At 36.3% G+C, this 18,557-nt stretch overlaps 1 protein-coding gene across 6 annotated transcripts in view; it reads left to right on the forward strand.

Annotated features, from left to right (window-relative positions):
• Positions 1 to 18,557, forward strand: part of EML4 (EMAP like 4) — a 259,337-nt gene that overhangs the window by 171,398 nt on the left and 69,382 nt on the right. For 5 of the 6 annotated variants that reach the window (XM_053587448.1, XM_053587443.1, XM_053587444.1 and 2 more), the window contains 5 exons: positions 2,863 to 2,992; positions 7,826 to 7,999; positions 10,137 to 10,265; positions 10,831 to 10,856; positions 11,057 to 11,089. In XM_053587448.1, coding sequence (XP_053443423.1) covers positions 2,863 to 2,992; positions 7,826 to 7,999; positions 10,137 to 10,265; positions 10,831 to 10,856; positions 11,057 to 11,089 — 492 coding nt within the window. The remainder of the gene's footprint in view (positions 1 to 2,862; positions 2,993 to 7,825; positions 8,000 to 10,136; positions 10,266 to 10,830; positions 10,857 to 11,056; positions 11,090 to 18,557) is intronic. The other variant, XM_053587447.1, reaches the window with a different exon arrangement.

Consider the following 18,557-nt stretch of genomic DNA (forward strand, 5'->3'; position numbering starts at 1 on the left):
GTAAAGACTGTTCTTTTGCATTTTTGATTTATTGAGATATTTCTGTAAGGAAAACAAATATTTAAGGCTGCCTTTTTTTAAAATTTGGCAGATAGGACATATCAGTTACTTAGTACCTACTTCTAATTGTACTGAAATATAAATATTTAACAGCTATAGTGCCTGTTCTCTAGGATCTTTTTTTTTTGCAGTTTTTGGCCAGGGCTGGGTTTGAACCTGCCACCTCTGGTATATCGGGCTGGCACCTACTCCTTAGAGCCACAGGCACCACCCCCATGTATATATTTTTTTAATATCAGTTGTCCTCTCTAGTCCCTTCCTATTGTCCTTATTCATAGTTCCTTTGTCTCTAAAATGAGTCTAGGATCAGTTTTGTTAATGGCTGTTTAGTGCAGAATTACCCACTCATAGAGCCACAAAGCTGCTGGAGCTTACACATTGGAACTTTTTCTTTTCACATAATACCAACTGTTAATTCTTATTAATAACCTTATAAATTAACTTTATAAATCCTAAGTTTCTTCCAATTGATTGTAAAATTCCTTTGACTGCTATTCTTATAACATGCTAATGTCTTATATTCTGAAATGGGGTCTGCTACTGATTATTCTTTCATTTTTTTTTTTAACTTCAGTAGATTTAGAGGGTACAAGTGATTTTTTTGTTACATGTATGAATTATATAGTGGTGAAATAAAGGCTTTTTTTTAGTGTACCCATCATGCAAGTAGTGTACGTTGTACCTGATATATAGGTTTTGGTCCTTCACCCCATTCCCACTCTCCTCTGTTCTACGCGTCTAATGTCCATCATACCATTCTCTGTGTCTGTGTATGCCTGTTGTTTAGCTCCCAAGTACGTAGCAGTATTTGTTTTTCCGTTCCTGAGATACCACACATGGGCTAGTGACATTAGTTCTATTTGAATTGTTGCGAAAGATATTATTTCATTCTTTTTATGGCTGAGTAGTATTCCATTTTTAGTTACTTGGACACAGCCAGTAACAGTCTATAAAATGGGTTGATGGGGTTATGGATTATATCATTTGGGGAAATAATTATCTTATGGATGAGCATAGTTCATTTTTTTATTAGATCATAACTGTGTACATTACTGCATTCATGGAGTACAATGTTCTGATTTTATATACAATTTGGAATGTTTACATCAAACTAGTTAACATATTCACCTCACTTATTTAGCATAGTTCATTATTAAGAATTAATTACTCTATATCCCTTTATTAGAAAAACTTGCCCAACTATATTTTCTAATACTGATATTAAAATATCAAGAAAAGTAAATATTTAAAGTATCATAATTTTGTTATTAGCAACTCTAAACAGCTTTATCTTAGAGTTTATATACAGTATATTGTGGAAAGTAATTAGAAAAAATATTAAGTGATTCTGGACTATTGACATTTGTGATAGCCTAAAATAGATCGACTATTAGTTATAACATTTAATAAGATTGACATATTAATGGCATGAAAATTTGGAATAAACACGTTAAAGCCTTTTCAAATAAATGTTTTCATAAAATGCTTCTTAAAAATACAACTATTTTGTAGAGCTATGAGCTTTTCTTCTTCCACTTAAAAAGTAAAATAATTTCTAATACTGTGGACAGTTTTATCTCATGAATTTTTTTTAGCCTTCTGTGATATTAGAATTTATAGTGTCACTTTCACATGAATTAGTGACAGGACAATGATGACCACTGTCACCTTAAAGTATTTACATTTTGTAGAGGATTTTTCTTCAAAAGTCAGGACTAGTCCCCTGTGGATAAATAGGATAAGACTCTTTTAAATGGAGCTATGCGTAAAAGGATAGGTCAACTTACTTTTGCTGAAGACAGCTATTATATAGTTTTGCTAGATGCTGGTGATATGAGGGGATATCACTTGTCTTTGGGTATGGCTTAAACTAGATGTTAATGATATGTATTAAGGACTTAATTCTGCAGTGTCACTTCATAGTGGTATTGCCATTCAGTAAATACCAAAATCAGAAATACACCTAGCTAGTCATTTCAGTTCTCTTCTTGTAGTTTATCTTTAGTTATCATCTGTAGTATGCCAGTTAAATGAGATAGAAAATTTTCCCATTAGTTTTTTAAGGTGGCCAGACATTTAAATTTCTCATACACCTTCTGCTCTGTCAGAGAATTCTTTCCCTTTGACAGCATTATATTCATAATATATGCACCAGTTGCAACTGAATCCTTGCCAAAAGAAAAAAATTACCTGTACTTTGGAGCAAAAGGGAAGGCCCAGGGAACACTTTGGCAGTTTTAACTGCTGGGAAGACAAATTATGTCACAGCTGGTGCCTGGGAAACCCATTAGGACTTCTTGGGGTGACCAAGTGAATGTAATTTGAGAATATAGCCCAGTGCCATTATATGAAGACAAGCTGTTAGTACACAATGATATAGGAGTAAAAAAGTCAATTTTATCTGAAGGTAACAGTCACCTGGAAACTGCTGGTTAAACCAAAATATGAAGCATTGCAGTTGCCATTTGAGAAGTAAAAGAACCCAGAAGCAAAATTGAAATGTAAGGGTCAGTTCTCCAAAAGAAACATTCTTAATTTTATAAAATCTGGGGTGCTGCACCAATCTGTATCATTTGGCTCCTGCCCCACATAACATTTGAGAGGAGGCAGGGATTATCATAGATTTGTTGTAAATGTCGTTGAGAAGTAAGTGACATTCATCAGATTGGCAAGGTATGAATTGCTGTGGAGGGGACTTGTAGGCTAAAATGACCGCTAAAGTAACAACCCCCTCAGAGACCTCTACATAGGAGACTATTTTCAAGTGTGATACCTAAAACTTTTTTGCTTAACTATCTTTAGGCCAGCCAAGCCTTCGAGAAGCTATTTCCTTGTCCTGTATAACCAATGGAAGTGGTGCAAACAGGAAACCAAGTCACAGCACCTCTGTCTCAATTGCAAGAAAAGAAACTCTTTCATCTGCTGCTAAAAGGTACCCATTTATAAAGGGGAAAAAATTTAATAATTACAAAATTTTCTGAATGTGATAAATCAGTTTGCTTTTGAAAGAACATGAAATAGAGCTGTCTGGTATTCAAGTGAGCATGTCCTTTGACTTCTTTTTTTTTTTTTTTTTTTTTTTAGAGACAGAGTCTCACTGTACCGCCCTTGGTAGAGTGCCGTGGCGTCACACGGCTCACAGCAACCTCTAACTCTTGGGCTTACGCGATTCTCTTGCCTCAGCCTCCCGAGTAGCTGGGACTACAGGCGCCCGCCACAACGCCCAGCTATTTTTTTGTTGTTGTTGTTGTTGCAGTTTGGCCGGGGCCGGGTTTGAACCCGCCACCCTCGGCATATGGGGCCGGCGCCCTACTCACTGAGCCACAGGCGCCGCCCTGTCCTTTGACTTCTTCTGGCCCATGCTCATAGTTCCTATTCATACCTGTCAAGTTGTATGAGGAAGCTTGGTTCTTACTAAAGAAAGCGGTTTCATTCCCTGGTTTGGTTTTGTTTCTTTTTAATTATTTATTTTTAATAAGCATTTATCAATAAGTATTCCTGTGTTTAAAGAAATTAGTGAATTTTTCATAAAAATATGCTGTAATTTATATAGCATTTTAAAAGGAAAAGTGGAATCTTTGATATATATCTATACCCATGAGAGGTTAAATTATTCTCTCTCTCTCTCTTTTACAAGTTAGGGTTTCTGTCACCCAGGCTGGCATGCAGTAGTGTAGTTATGGCTCACTGCAGCCCAAACTCCTGGGTTCAAGCAGTCCTTTTGTCTTAGCTTCCTGAGTAGCTGGGACCACAGGCACCCACCACCACATCCAGCTAATTTTTTTAGAGTCAGAATGGGGAATTAGGGTAAGTGAGATCTCACTGTGTTGCCTAGGCTGGTCTCAAACTCCTAGCCTCAAGTGATCTTCCAGTGTCAGCCTTCTGAGTAGCTTGAATTACAGGTCTGAGCTACCAGGCCCACCTAATTTTTATTCTGTAACTCTACAATTAAGGCTTAATTCTCTTTTTTGGGAGACATAGAATCTCAGTTTGTTGCCCTGCGTAGAGTGCCAAAGTGTCATCATAGTTCACAGAAACCTCAGCAAACTCAGCAACCAAGAGTTTGAGGTTGGTTCAAATGATTTTTCTGCCTCAGCCTCCTCAATAGCTGGGACTACAGATGCCTGCCACCATATCTGGCTAGTTTTTTCTATTTTTAGTAGAGATGGGGTCTCACTATTGCTCAGGCTGGTCTCAAACTTCTGGGCTCAAGCAGTCCACCCAGCTTGGCCTCCCAGAGTGCTAGGATTACAGGCTTGAGTGACCACACTCAGCTGTTAAGGCTTAATTCAAAATGTACTGTGTGTGTGTTTGTATATGCACATTAAGGGATGGCGGGGAGGAAGCCTGTGGAATTACTGCATATAAAAGTGTCAGTGGATTACAGATTTGTATTCTATATGTTCTTGTCGTCCATTAATTTATTCTAATAAAATTGCATACAGGATTTTTTCCCTTTTTTTTGAAATTTCTAGCAAGTCCATGTAGAGTTTGGAGAGACCAGAGGAGATTAACTGCATAATCTTACTGCTTTCTACAAAGAATGAATGAAGAAAATTTTTAAGTAATAGGATAATGTGTTTAATAATATATTAATAGAAAATGCTTATCTCATTAAACTGATGCCAATGACTAAGTTATTTATCAACATAGATTTGGGTGCTTAACCAAAGGAGGCTACAGGAGTGGTAAAGAATTCCTTCTATAATTCAATCTATGAACTTATAATTACAGAATATAGACTTTCCTATCCAAATATGCCAAAATTTATTTCCTGTGTTCCACTTTCAGGAGAAAGGAGCAAATTACAAGAAAACAAACTCATGGTGGAAATGTTTAAAAATTTCCATGTTGTATCCATTAAAAGTTTGGATTTAGCCCATTTTCTTATATAGCTATTATGCTGTTGTTATGTAGTATGTATTATGGACAGACCAGCTGAGTTTGTTACAGTATGAATCAGGGGCCCTATATTTTGCTTTTAAATAACCCAGAAGGAAAATCTCTCTTTTAGGTTGTATACTGGGCCCACGTAAAACTAATGGCCTATGCATTCAGGGTGGTTTGAAGATGAACCAAGTAGCAACTTCTAACTCAGATTTTTGTGCATACGTATGTGTGTGTGTGTGTGTGTGTAGAGACAGAGTCTCACTTTATCACCCTTGGTAGAGTGCCATGGTGTCACACAGCTCACAGCAACCTCCAACTCCTGGGCTTAGGTGATTCTCTTGCCTCAGCCTCCCTAGCAGCTGGGACTACAGGTGCCCGCCCACAATACCTGGCTATTTTTTTGTTGCAGTTTGGTTGGGGCCGCGTTTGAACCCACCACCCTCGGTATATGGGGCTGGCACCCTACCCATTGAGCCACAGGTGCATCCCTAATTCAGCTTTTAAATTTCAAAGTTGATAAGATCTGTTTTTTTTTTTTTTTTAGACAGAGTCTCACTTTATCATTCTCTGTAGAGTGCTATAGCATCATAGCTCACCACAACCTCAAACTGTTGGGCTCAAGTGGTTCTCTTGCCTCAGCCTTCCAAGTAACTGGGACTATAGGTGCCCGCCACAATGCCTGGCTATTTTAAGAGACAAGGTTTCCTCTGGTGTGGGCTGGTCTCGAACCCGTGAGCTCAGGCAGTCTACTTCCCTTGCCTCCAAAGTGCTACAGTTACAGGCGTGAGCCACTGCACCTGGCTGATAATATTTTGAAGTAGAATTGTATTTCTTAGCACATTAAAAAAAAATTAGATATGAAATAGGTAGTCAGGGGCCAGACTGAAATCAGAAGGTATCAAAACTGAATCAGATTAAGAAATATCATTGTCAAAACGGTAACATTTTAAACTATTATAATGATTCTTAATAGGTAAATTGTATATACTATGTTTATTTGTTTAAAGTGTTCTTGAACATACTTCCTTATAGATTGTGCACCTCATAGTCAAATTACAAAGGATCCTGTGATTTAAAACTATGCATTAATAGTTTCTACCTTTTTAACACTGGAATTCAAGTCTTGATTCCCTTGTTTTGTGATACTTTCAAAAGTGCGCAATGTAAGTACTTTTATCCAGGGTGATTAGGAATGGCAGGAGGTTCATTAATCAAGCATCAAAGTGCAGAATCTTAAGAATTTTCTGTATAAATATCTTAAATAATTTAATTTAAAATATATTCACCTATATTCATTTGTTTTGTTTTGTTTTGTTTTTTGGAGACAGAGTCTCAAGCTATTGCCCTGGGTAGAGTGCTGTGACATCACAGCTCACAGCAACCTCCAACTCCTGGGCTCAAGCTGTTCTCCTGCCTCCACCTCCCAAGTAGCTGGGACTACAGGCGCTCGCCACAATGCCCGGTTATTTTTTGGTTGTAGCCATCATTGTTGTTTGGCGGGCCCGGGCTGTATTCGAACCCGCCAGCTCAGGTGTATGTGGCTGGTGCCTTAGCCGCTTGAGCCACAGGCGCTGAGCTCATTTGTCTATTTTTTAATGAAAGAGCAAGCCTCCCGTCTCCTTTCTAAATGTGTCTCTGATCAAGTTCCTTGTTGGTTTTCATAAAATATGTCCATAAATTTTTATAACTTTTTCATTAAGGCAGACTAAGAAATTTTAAACTAGCAAAACAATAATTTAGAACCTATTTCTGTATTTATGAGTTTTTAAATTGTGTCACCTACATAAATTTAATAGCATTTTTGGGGGAAGCAGAATCTTATTCCATCTCCCAGGCTAGAATGCCATGGCCTGGGCCTTGCTCACAGCAACCTCAAACTTCTGGGCTCAAGCAATTCTCCTCCCTCAAACCCCACAAGTAGTGGAGAATACAAGCACACACCACCATACTCAACTAATTTTTCTATTTTTAATAGAAACAGGTTCTCACTCTTGCTCAGGCTGGTTTCCAGCTTCCGACTTCAAGTGATCCTCCTGTCTCAGCTTTCCAGAGTGCTAGGATGATAGGCGTGAGCCACTATGCCCAGTCAGTAATTGTTTTTTTTTTTTGTTTTGTTTTGTTTTGTTTTATAGTTTTTGGCCAGGGCTGGGTTTGAACCCGCCACCTCCGGCATATGGGGCTGGCGCCTACTCCTCTGAGCCACAGGCGCCACCCTAGTAATTGGTTTTTACGGTCTTTACAGAACCTACAATATAGTTTTCATAGAAAGTTTGATTCTCTTTTCTATATATATTTCATCAATTCTCTTTTTATTTAATTAGCTCATATAATTAAAATAACTACAACTGACATAAATAGGCATGGGAAAAAACAAACTCTTGATAAATTTAAACTTCACCTAGCAGGAGTAGAAGTATATAGAAGAAACAGAGGATTTGGAGAATAATAACCTGTTAAACATGAATATTTAGTATGTTCAGGCATGAGTCAGTATGCTTTACACAGTTATGGAAAGTGTCACTAATCCTTTGATTTGGGTAATTGAGGTCAGTTAAGAGAGCTACTGTTATCTCCCCAAAATCTGCTCAGATGGCAGAATTCATTAGAGGTCATTTCTGTCCAGAGGGTCAGTCTTCTCAGGATATATTACCTTAGAATTTTTACAAATTCTTCAAGTAAAGATTTTAATAGATTCCAGAGTTTTCAAAGAAATATTCTTGAAATATTCTTTCATTCTTTGAATGAAAACAGTGTAAGTTGTATTAGCTGTATGATTTGGGGTTTTGAATTTATATACTAATCACTTTTCTATCAGTTGATTTTTTTTTTAATTTGTTTAAATATGTGTTGTTCCATCTTATACTTTATTTTACAGTGGTACAGAAAAAAAGAAAGAAAAACCACAAGGACAGAGAGAAAAAAAAGAGGAATCTCATTCTAATGATCAAAGTCCACAAATTCGAGCATCACCTTCTCCCCAGCCCACTTCACAGCCTCTCCAAATACACAGACAAACTCCAGAAAGCAAGAATTCTACTCCCACCAAAAGGTTTTAATTGTCCCTAAGTACAGGTCTAGGGAATGGTTGTAATGATACCTAAATTCTGTGCCTTGGGAAAAAGTTGGCTACTTATGGATTCTAAGAAAAAAACTGGTGACTTTTTCCACCCTTCATTGTTAAAATCTATGTTTAATAGCACATTGGAGAATAAAGATTTAAGGTCATCAATTCTCAGTTAAAAGTGTAAAAAACACTAAATTGTAAACAATCCCATGAAAGGAAGGCAGAAATAATCTATAAAACCTAAACAATATTTTTATAATAAATTTTTAGTTTATATATAACTATGTGTAAGTTTATAGCCATTGATAGAAAATGGCCATGTGTAATTAACATTACCATATTTTGGCATCATTACAACCTTCAACATGCTAGGGCCCTTTTCAACCACTGACTCTTCATTGTGGCTGCATCTCAGTTTCAGTTTTGGGTCTTGGGAGGATTAGTTCTTGCTAGAGGAGCAAAATGAATCCATTTCACTTGGTCTTTTCTTTGCTTGCTTTGGGCTTCTCTCTATGTCTATAATAATTAATATTTTAAAGTTCTGAGAGGGAGAGAAGGGAGAACCATTCTAATGCTGTGTTTGAGCCTAAATTGGGGATCTAAAACTGCATGCTGCGAGTTCAGTGCTACAGCTGCCTCATAATCAAATATTGAGACAAACTTAATTAAATTTGCCTGTTTAGAAATGCTGATTCAAGCTTTATGATTAGGTATAAATATATTTTATCATACTTCTGTTTGGAAATCATAGGAAACTATTAAATCATTCCTAGAACTGGCTAGAATTTTAGTAAAATAAATGAAAGTTATTTCTAAAAGGTTTATATTTTTATTTGATCAGTCTAATATTTTGCTTCAAGTCTCTAATGGAAATTTGAGAAACCAAAATACCCTTCACTTGATTGATGCATGTGTACTATTTACAAAATGCTTTGTCTGTGTATCTCACGCATCTAAGTGGTTTGTGATTTTTCTGCCTTGTCTCCTGTGGAGTTTTTCTTGGATAATAGCTTATTAATATTCCGCAACTTTGGACTGTTTGTTGGTTAAAGGTGGCTTTTGATAATCAGTCTCTTTAAGTTTCTTATTTGACTTAGTGTCTCCTATGTCCCAGAATCTTATTTTCAGCTTCTTGAGATCTCCTGGAAATGTGCTTGCCTTTCTAAATTGCTCTTTGAATTTACAATTACAAGAAGTGTTGAAGACTGGATGAGCTTGAGGATAATTAACAATGCAGCAAAAAGTTGTTATAAATATATATATAAATATATAACAAGGAATATATAAATATATATTTATATTATAAATATAAATATATTATCCTTGGTAATACCACATTCTTGTGCTACATCTTGTTTATTTCTGATAACGGGTAAAATTGTCTCTGAAGATATAAACAACAGTTTTACTTTTAGTCCCACAATTTATTCAGAAATTGTCATTTGGACCATATATAATTACATGAATACATAATTACTTAAAAAATGAAAATGACATCCTTGTAATTGGCTGTGTTTTATAACTACAAATTACAAGAAATATTACTCAGATTTTTCTGTTAACACAAAAGGTTTAGGGTTTTTTTGTTATTGGTTTGTTTTTGTAACAGTCTCCTATGTTGCCCTCGGTAGAGTGCTGAGTGCTGTCACAGCTCACAGCAAACTCAAACTCCTAGGCTTAAACGATTCTCTTGCCTCAGCCTCCCACGTAGCTGAGACTACAGGTGCCTGCCACAACACCCAGCTATTTTTTTGTTTGTTTTTTTGGGGTTTTTTTATACTTATTGTTTAGCAGCCTGTGCTGGATTCAAACCTGCTGTATGTGGCCAGCTTCCTAACTGCTGAGGTACGGAGTCCAAGTCAAGATATAGTTTTTTAAGACAGGTAATATTTGTCCTATTGAATTTTCTGAACCGTATGGAAAATTATAAAACGGACTTGGTAATTGCCTTGTTTAAATCCTTCACTCATCCAAGCAGAGCCTTTCAACTAATCCTTCCTTCTTTTTCCTGGATTAGCTTTAAGGAAATGTTAATTGCTTCTTTTGTGCTCTATTTAAACTATCAATTACATGTCTTTGCTAGTTAGAATTTTTCTCTAAGAAATTAATATGTTTCTTCTAGTATAAAACGACCATCAACAGCTGAAAAGTCACATAATTCATGGGAAAATTCAGATGATAGTCGTAATAAATTATTGAGAACAGCTTCAACATCAAAATTAATATCGAAAGTTATAAAAAATGCAGACAAGTAAGTATTGTTTTTCTATTGTATCTGAAAATTAATTCTGTGACTCACATTTCCATGTATAATTATGTATGTCTAGTTTGAATCTTTTTTTTAAAACTGTATTATAATTTGTGTAGTATTTATATAGTAATCCTGTAAGATTAGAGTATTTTTTATGAAGGTATTTTGGGGGAGTTTTAAGGGGGTGTTTTTTAAAAGAGATGAGATCTCCCTCACTGCCCAGGCTGGAGTGCAGTGGCACAATCAAAGCTAACTGCAGCCTTGATGTCTTGGGTTCAAGGGATCTACCTCAGTAGCTGGGATTACAAGCATCCACCACATAAATTCTTTTTCTGCTTTCGCTATTCAGGTGATCTTAGGTTATTCATTATTCTATAAAGTAGTGTATATTAGTAGTTGAGACCAGTGAGAAACTAAAAAACAATATTGATTCCTTAATTTTACTTCTAGAGATTTATCTAGTTAATGGCCTAGGCATTAAAGCTTTTACATTTTCTTCAAGTGATGCTAATGGTCAACCATATAAAATTATAAAATAAGTGTGTTCTTTGAATTCCTTTTTTAGGCATAAAGATGTCATCATCAACCAAGGTAAATTAAAAATATTTTTTTAAAGATATTTATTTTGCTTTTCTATGTCAGTTTAATTTTTGCTAATTGATAAAAATACTGATTATTTTCATTAAGTGTACTTTATAACTTCATAGTAGTCAAAGAGAAGTACATTGCTATAGTCATTTTTAAAAATGCCCAATTTTTATTGTAAGATATGTCATTTTTGTCTTAACCAGCAAAAATATCAACCCGTGAAAAAAACAGCCAAGGTAAGAATAAGCTATGCAGTTGGTCGCCTTCTAATTTCTTCCTGGATCTCTTATTTGGCTTTTCATTATTTATACTACCTGACATTCCTCTTATCAAAGGAAGTATCATTATAATTGGGACTAGTGAATCCAACTACATTTTAAAAATTCCATCTTATTTCTTTGAGAGCTAAACATTCAAAGTGAACAGTAAAATTAAATACAGCATTACAAAGAGGAATAAGGTACTAGAGGGAGGTTCATCTCTTTAAAAAAAAAGTTATACTTGGAAAAGCCATTTAAAAGATTGATAAATTTTAACTCAATTTCCTGTCTTGCCAATCTCATTGCGATAATCACTCATTTCTTGATGCTAAGACTGAAAGTATAATGAGTCTAGCAAATCCATTTCCTCGTAAAATTTTCTTTCATACTACTTCATATTAATTGTAATTTCTGGCTACTTGCTGTTGTTAGCTTGTTCTGACCAAAACAGGAGAGCATACTTTTTATAAATGTGTGTTTAACTTAATTACAAAGTAGGTAAGTTTTGTTACATCAGTTTTACATTTTTTTAGATTGCCTGCAGATTTAATTGAAGCATGCTGTTGTAAAGGGAAGCATGTCCTTTCTGTGCATGCTTTTCCCAGCTCATCTCTATGTGTAGTGGTTATCTCTGTTTTCTGGGCTATTGTAACCAGCTGCAGTGTAGTTACAATTTTTATTAGAAATCTAACTTCACTTCTGTGGATTTTTACTTTCTTTGGTTCTAATTAGAAAGGAGATATTTATTTGTAATCTGCTTTGGATCATTTGTTTTTACATAGAAATCTAAATGAAGTTGAATTTTGGTGGCATTCTTCTCCTTTAGTTAGTTCTTTCTTTCTTTATAATACAATATAGATTAAATAGTGGTTGACATGCTTTAAGGGGAAAATGTAATTTATTTATGAAGGCAATTCTCATATATGAAAACATTTTTTAAAAATCAAGGCAATAATATGTAGTAGAAAGAGCAGTAAAAGGGAAATTGCTGTGTTTAATATTTGGTCCTGGCACTTGTACATAACAGCCTTGTGAGTTAGGCCAAATGACAATGTCTTTTTTTTGTTTGTTTGTTTGTTTTGTGTTTTTTTCTTGAGACAGAGTCTCCAGCTGTTGCCTTGGGTAGAGTGCAATGATATCACAGCTCACAAACCTCAGACTCTTGGGCTTAAGTGATCCTCTTGCCTCAGCCTCCCAAGTAGCTGGGACTACAGGTGCCCGCCACAACGCCCAGCTATTTTTTTCTTTTTTTTTATTTTTTTGTTGTCCTTGTTGGGTGGGCCCAGGACGGATTCAAACCCGCCAGCTCTGGTGTATGTGGCTGGCTCCCTAGCTGCTTGAGCTACAGGTGCCGAGCCAGCAATGTCTTTTGAGTAGTTTTCTAACCTGAGAATAATAACTGTTAAGCTTATTTCACATGATTGCTGAAGGATGAAATAATATATATGAAAGTACTTTAAAAATAGAAAACACTGTAACTATAAAAAGGTGCTGTTATTATTAGATGTTTTGCCAAAGAGCTCGAATTTTATAAAATCCATATAGGGTAAATGAGAAAGAGCTGCCTGCCTTTTCTCTTCTTGCGGTATGTTCTTTGGAAGAAGAAAGGAACTTCAGATTGGCATATAAAAGTGGTTTGTATTGGTGACACAATTTGTGAAACCATTCAGGTAAATAGCATAAAAGGGGAGGATTTTGCTTCAGAAGCAGCTCTTAACAGAATTCAGCCAGTAGCTGGGGAGAAAGATGGAATGAAAGCTAGAAAAGGATATAGAAAAATAAGGTAAATTCTCTTACAAGAATTTTACCTCAAAAAGATTGTCTGAACTTTTGGAATTTGATAACATCAAAGATTCTTTGCATTGAGTCTCATTTTTGGAATTTGAGTGTATTCTGCCCCTTTAATCAGGTATTATCCTATCTGGAGAATAGCAGGTATTATCCTATCTGGAGAATAGACTCTAATTGTTATGGTATACCTGCGAGGATAACTCTGCTTCAGTCTGTTATGTAGTTCAGGCCTGACTGAGCTTGTGGCAGAGGCTATAGAAAGAAGTAGGTGGATTTTAGACAGGTAAGTAGTCTAGAGATGATTTAAAGTATGCATAGATTATATGCAAATACTCACCCTTTTGCATATAAACTTGAGCATATATGGATTTTGATGCCTGCAGGAGGTCCTGGAACCAATTCCCCATGATGATTATACATATATATATTTTTAAATATCAAAATAAATATTCCATGTCCTCATTTCTAGGGCAAAATCTGAATGTCCTCATATTGTTTTTTTAGACTTGAATAATCTTAAATCACTTTTCTCTTGTAGAACCTCAAACTATAGGTATTTAGAATTAGCACATAATTAATGATCTGGTCATACCGAGAACCTAAATGACTCAGATCCGTACTAGGAAGAAATCTGCTTAATTGAAAAGGAGAACTTGGCTCAGTGCCCATAGCACAGTGGTTACAGCATCAGACACATACACTGAGGCTGGGGGGTTCAAACCCAGCCCTGGCCAGCTAAACAACAATGACAACTGCAACAAAAAAATAGCCAGGCATTGTGGTGGGTGCCTGTAGTCCCAGCTACGTGGGAGACTAAGGCAAGAGAATGCTTAAGCCAAGAGTTTGAGGTTGCTGTGAGCTGCGATGCCACAGCACTCTCCCGAGGGCAACAAAGTGAGACTCTGTCTCAAAAAAAAGAAAGGAAAGAAAAGGGGAACTCATCAATCACTAAATTTAACTCTTACTTCCTCTAATAGTGCTGCTTCACTGCTCTAAAATTAGTTTCATTCTTGCCTAGCTACCACATCAGTGCACTAGTATCCTAACTGCACAGGTGTATTAAGCTGGAAGAATAATCACAGTATCTTAGAAAAATGAAAATTAATTGACTGTTTCTTACTAGCTACCTTTCTAAAAATGGTTTCAGATGAAAAATACTTTAAATGTCATTTTGGAATAAATACTGTCTAAATTCCATTGGTGATTTGTTGTAGCCAAATGGTTGTTCAAATAATTTTAAAATTGAGGAAAGAAACCCTGAATAAACTTGTCATTCTAATAGCTATTACAATTCTAATGTTTCTTTATTGTCCTTTATCAGATACACATTTTATACATTTGTTTATTCATTTAACAAATATTTATTGAGTGCTTACTTTGTCAGGCCCTCTCCCAGGCACTTAGAGTGGCAGTAATCACAGTGTCTAAACTGTGTGGAACTTACTCATTCTACATAGACAAAGCAGATAATAAATACTTAATATGTCAGAAGGCAATACATATTAGAAAGGAGGAGGAGGATAGGGGCGGCGCCTGTGGCTCAAAGGAGTAGGGTGCTGGCCCCATATACCGGAGGTGGTGGGTTCAAACCTGGCCCTGGCCAAAAACTGCAAAAAAAAAAAGAGGAGGAGGAGGATAGAATTGCCAGGGTTTTGATAGGGTTTTTTAGTGTTGCTTTTTGTTTGTTTTTTGTTGCCAGGCTAGAGTGCCATGGCATCAGCTAGCTCACAGCAACTTCAAACTTCTGGATTCAAGAGATCCTTCTGCCTCAGACTCCCAAGTAGCTGGGACTACTGGCATGTACCACTGTGCCTGACTAATTTTTCTGTTTTTATTAGAGATGGGGCCTTATTCTTTCTCAGGCTGGTCTCAAACTCCTGAGCTCAAGTGATTCTTCGGCTTCACCCCCTCACCAGAGTGCTAGGATTACAGAGGTGAGCCACTATGCCTGGCCAAGAATTGCTGTCTAATATGTAGTTAGGGAAGACATTTCTGATACGGTGGCATTTGAGCTACCTGAAATAAGTGAGTAAAATAAGTTGATCTGTAGAAAGAATTTCATGAATGGAAGAAGCTGGAAGTACATAGCTCTGAGAGAAGAGCTTTCTTGCTGTTTTAAGGAATAGCAAGGAACTCATTGATCATAGAGTACATTCAATTTTTGTTAGCCATTACATTTACTAAATATGGATTCACTTCAGCAACAGAAGTTTCATTAGGCACCTCTCAAGTGGTATAGTGGAAAGAGCTTAAGATTAGTAAACATGAAACCTAGTTAGGGTTGTAAAATGACACATATCACAGAAGATTAAAGAACCACAGTTCTACACTAACTAAAGTCAACTTTGGTTGGGAGAAGCTCAAAATTCTGTTTTCCAAAGAAAATGAAAAAAATATGAAACATTGTTCATCTAGTAATAAATTTTTCCTATGACTCTTAAGACCTCAGGCCTCAGTTTCCTTACATATGTTTAGGCTTAGATTAGATATCACTAAAGTCTTTTTGATAACTTTTTGAAAGCTCCTTTTTCCAGCAAACAGAAAATAAAGGATAGTCTGTCATCCTGCCCTTCACTAGCGTGCATGTAAACTACCTTAATTTAAAGAACTTGAATGCAGGTGCTTTTGTTTAGTGTGCTGCTTCACATTTTCTGAGCTGTTGGCTCTGAGCATGTTAGGTCCTAAAACCTGTTCACACTTGTGGAAACTGAACATTAAAACTTAAAGAATAGGCGGCGCCTGTGGCTCAAAGGAGTAGGGCACTAGCCCCATATACCAGAGGTGGCGGGTTCAAACCCAGCCTGTCAAAAACTGCAAGAAAAAAAAAAAATGAAAGAATAAGGATATATGATAGCAGTGTCCTGCTGACACCATAGGTTGTGTCGCTTGTTGAGAGGGAGTATATTAACACCTACTCAGAGAGTATGCAGTTTGAAATAAACCAAAAAAAAAAAAAAAAAGCCATAATTGAACTACAAATAGATTCTTGGTACTGAGATAGTACTCTAAACTATACAATTCCACATTTAGGAAGAAGGGTGCTAGCTTTTTAAGTCTGTTTAGTGTGGATAAGTAGAAAGGCTAGGAAACTAAAATCTACATTTCAAAAGGAGTTACATTCTTAGTTCTAAAATTGAAAAATAACCCATTATAATAAGTCATTTAAATACAACCTGGATCCCTATATCTGGGCTTTCTTCAAGTATTCTGTGTGTTTTAAAAGGAGACTCCCCCCCCCAAAGGGGACCTCTTCTCTGTTGGAGATATTTTTTAAGCCCTGTGAAGCAAGGATCTGATTTCATCATTTTATAGTTGGTAACAAGTATCTAGATTAAACCACATTTAAAGACAGTCCAATTTTTTTAAAATAGAAACTGTCCCAACTTCTAAGAATATGTGTTCTTGACATTCTCTTTTCTTTCAGTTAAGAAAAAAGCCCCAACTGCCTCCTCTTGGCATTGAGAATCTAACTTTGCATAAGAGAACATCCTAATTTTGTACATATTTATTTTATTGTGATTAAAGCATTTCACTCATGCTGTATTTTCACCGTATGTGTATTTAAAAAGAAAATCTAAACTAGGGCTGGGCCAAGCATGGTAGGTCACACCTCTAATCCTAGTACTTTGAGAGACCAAGGAGGGAGGATTGCTTGAGTTCAAGATTTTGAGGCTACCTTGAACAAGAATGAGATCTCATCTCTACTTAAAAAAGAAAGAAAAGAGAAATTAGCCAGATGTGCTGGAGCAGGCCCACCTACTCTGGAGGCTGAGACTGGAAGATCACTTGAGCCGAGAAGTTCAAGATTACAGTGAGCTATAAGCAAACCACTGCGCTCCTGTCCAAAAGCCAGTTTGAGCTTAGGAATTCCAGATCAGCCTGAGAAAGACCAGTCTCTACTAAAAATAGAAAAAACCAGCCAGGTGTTATGGCAGGCACCTGTAGTCCCAGCTACTTGGGAGTGAGTCAAAAGGATCACTTGAGCCCAGAAGTTTGAGGTTGCTGTGAGCTGTGACGATGGCACTCTATTGAGGGTGACAAGAAAAAAGGAATAAATAAAAATTACAAAAAGATTGTGAATTATTTTAATCTGTCTAAAAACCCATGCAAGTAATGAGCACCCATATGCTGACTACCCAGATCTTCACATACTCCTTTATGTGACTCAAGGTTGGGTTTTTTTTGTTGTTGTTTTTAGAAATAAAACATTAATCAAAGTCCAAGGGCAGAAGAAAAGAGATTTTTTTCTTATAAAGAAAAGAAAACATTAAAGTCAAAACCTCATTAATCCTATTTAATCAGAATTTCATATACAGTCTTAAATGTTTTGTAGTGGGGCCTTCTGATCTCCCTCCTACTATAGTTAATTAAGAAGCAAAGCAAGAGGAATAAAATAAACGTTTGACATTTGAAGTTTCTTCTTCAAATTTCTTATTTTTTAAGAGTAAAGTACAACTTGGTGTACACAGATACAATGGAAGGCTTTTTCATTTATTTAGTGCTTAAAATAATTCTTCCTTAGTGATTGCAGAGGGTTTTTAAAAAACAATCACATTTTGCCTATAGAAAAGTTTTCAGCAGTATAGCAAGTCTTTTAGAAGTTCTATATGTCTGATATTGTTGCGAACACTTATATCTGATATTTTTAAGTAATTTTATGGCACAATTATAAACAAAACAGCAAAGAAAAGTCTGATTAAAGGAGATTTAGATTCAAAAGTGTAGGTAACTGAGTTGGATTATTATTATGGTTATTATCAGTTTATTAGCAGGTGCATGAGACTTGCTTGTGTCTCTGATGTAAACTGCTAAGGGGTTAGGTTCATGTCTTTTATACTTTTCTTATGTGTGCCCCTTCCCCTCGTGTAATTAAAAATTCAGGAAAATTTACCAGCTAATAGACCTCTACCTATAGAACAAAGAAAATTAAGGTAGCATTTTAGTACTTGGTCAAATTTTTCAGACTTGGGTTTTGTCCTAGCTAATAAACTAACTGTATAATATCTGGCGATTTTTTAAATCTTTGAAATAAGAAGGTTGGGGCGGCGCCTGTGGCTCAGTGAGTAGGGCGCTGGTCCCATATGCCGGAGGTGGCGGGTTCAAACCCAGCCCCCGCCAAAAAAAAAAAAAAAAGAAATAAGAAGGTTGGATGATTAGATTATATCTGCCCCAATCCCCTCCCTTTTTTAAATTTGGGGATCCACATTTTATGATTTATTCCTATAGCTATACTATTGAAAAGGGGTCAAATTTAGGCTTTATGATAATACAAATAAAGTTTGCTGTTCAAAATCCAAACAGGGCAGTGCCTATGGCTCAGTGAGTAGGGCACTGGCCCCATATTCTGAGGGTGGCGGGTTCGAACCTGGCTCCTGCCAAACTGCAACAAAATCCAAACATCTTTATAGATTTCATAGACATTTTAAAATATGAATTATAACTACAAAATAACTGCACCATTACCTGGGACTTGAAATTTTTTTGTTTGGCAAAAAAATACTTGTGGCTCAGTGAGTAGGGCGCCGGCTCCATATGCCGAAGGTGGCGGGTTCAAACCCAGCCCCGGCCAAACTGCAACAAAAAAATAGCCAGGCGTTGTGGCTGGCGCCTGTAGTCCCAGCTGCTCAGGAGGCTGAGGCAAGAGAATGGGGTC

This window comes from Nycticebus coucang, chromosome 4, assembly GCF_027406575.1.
Source record: "Nycticebus coucang isolate mNycCou1 chromosome 4, mNycCou1.pri, whole genome shotgun sequence".
Lineage (NCBI taxonomy): Eukaryota > Metazoa > Chordata > Mammalia > Primates > Lorisidae > Nycticebus > Nycticebus coucang.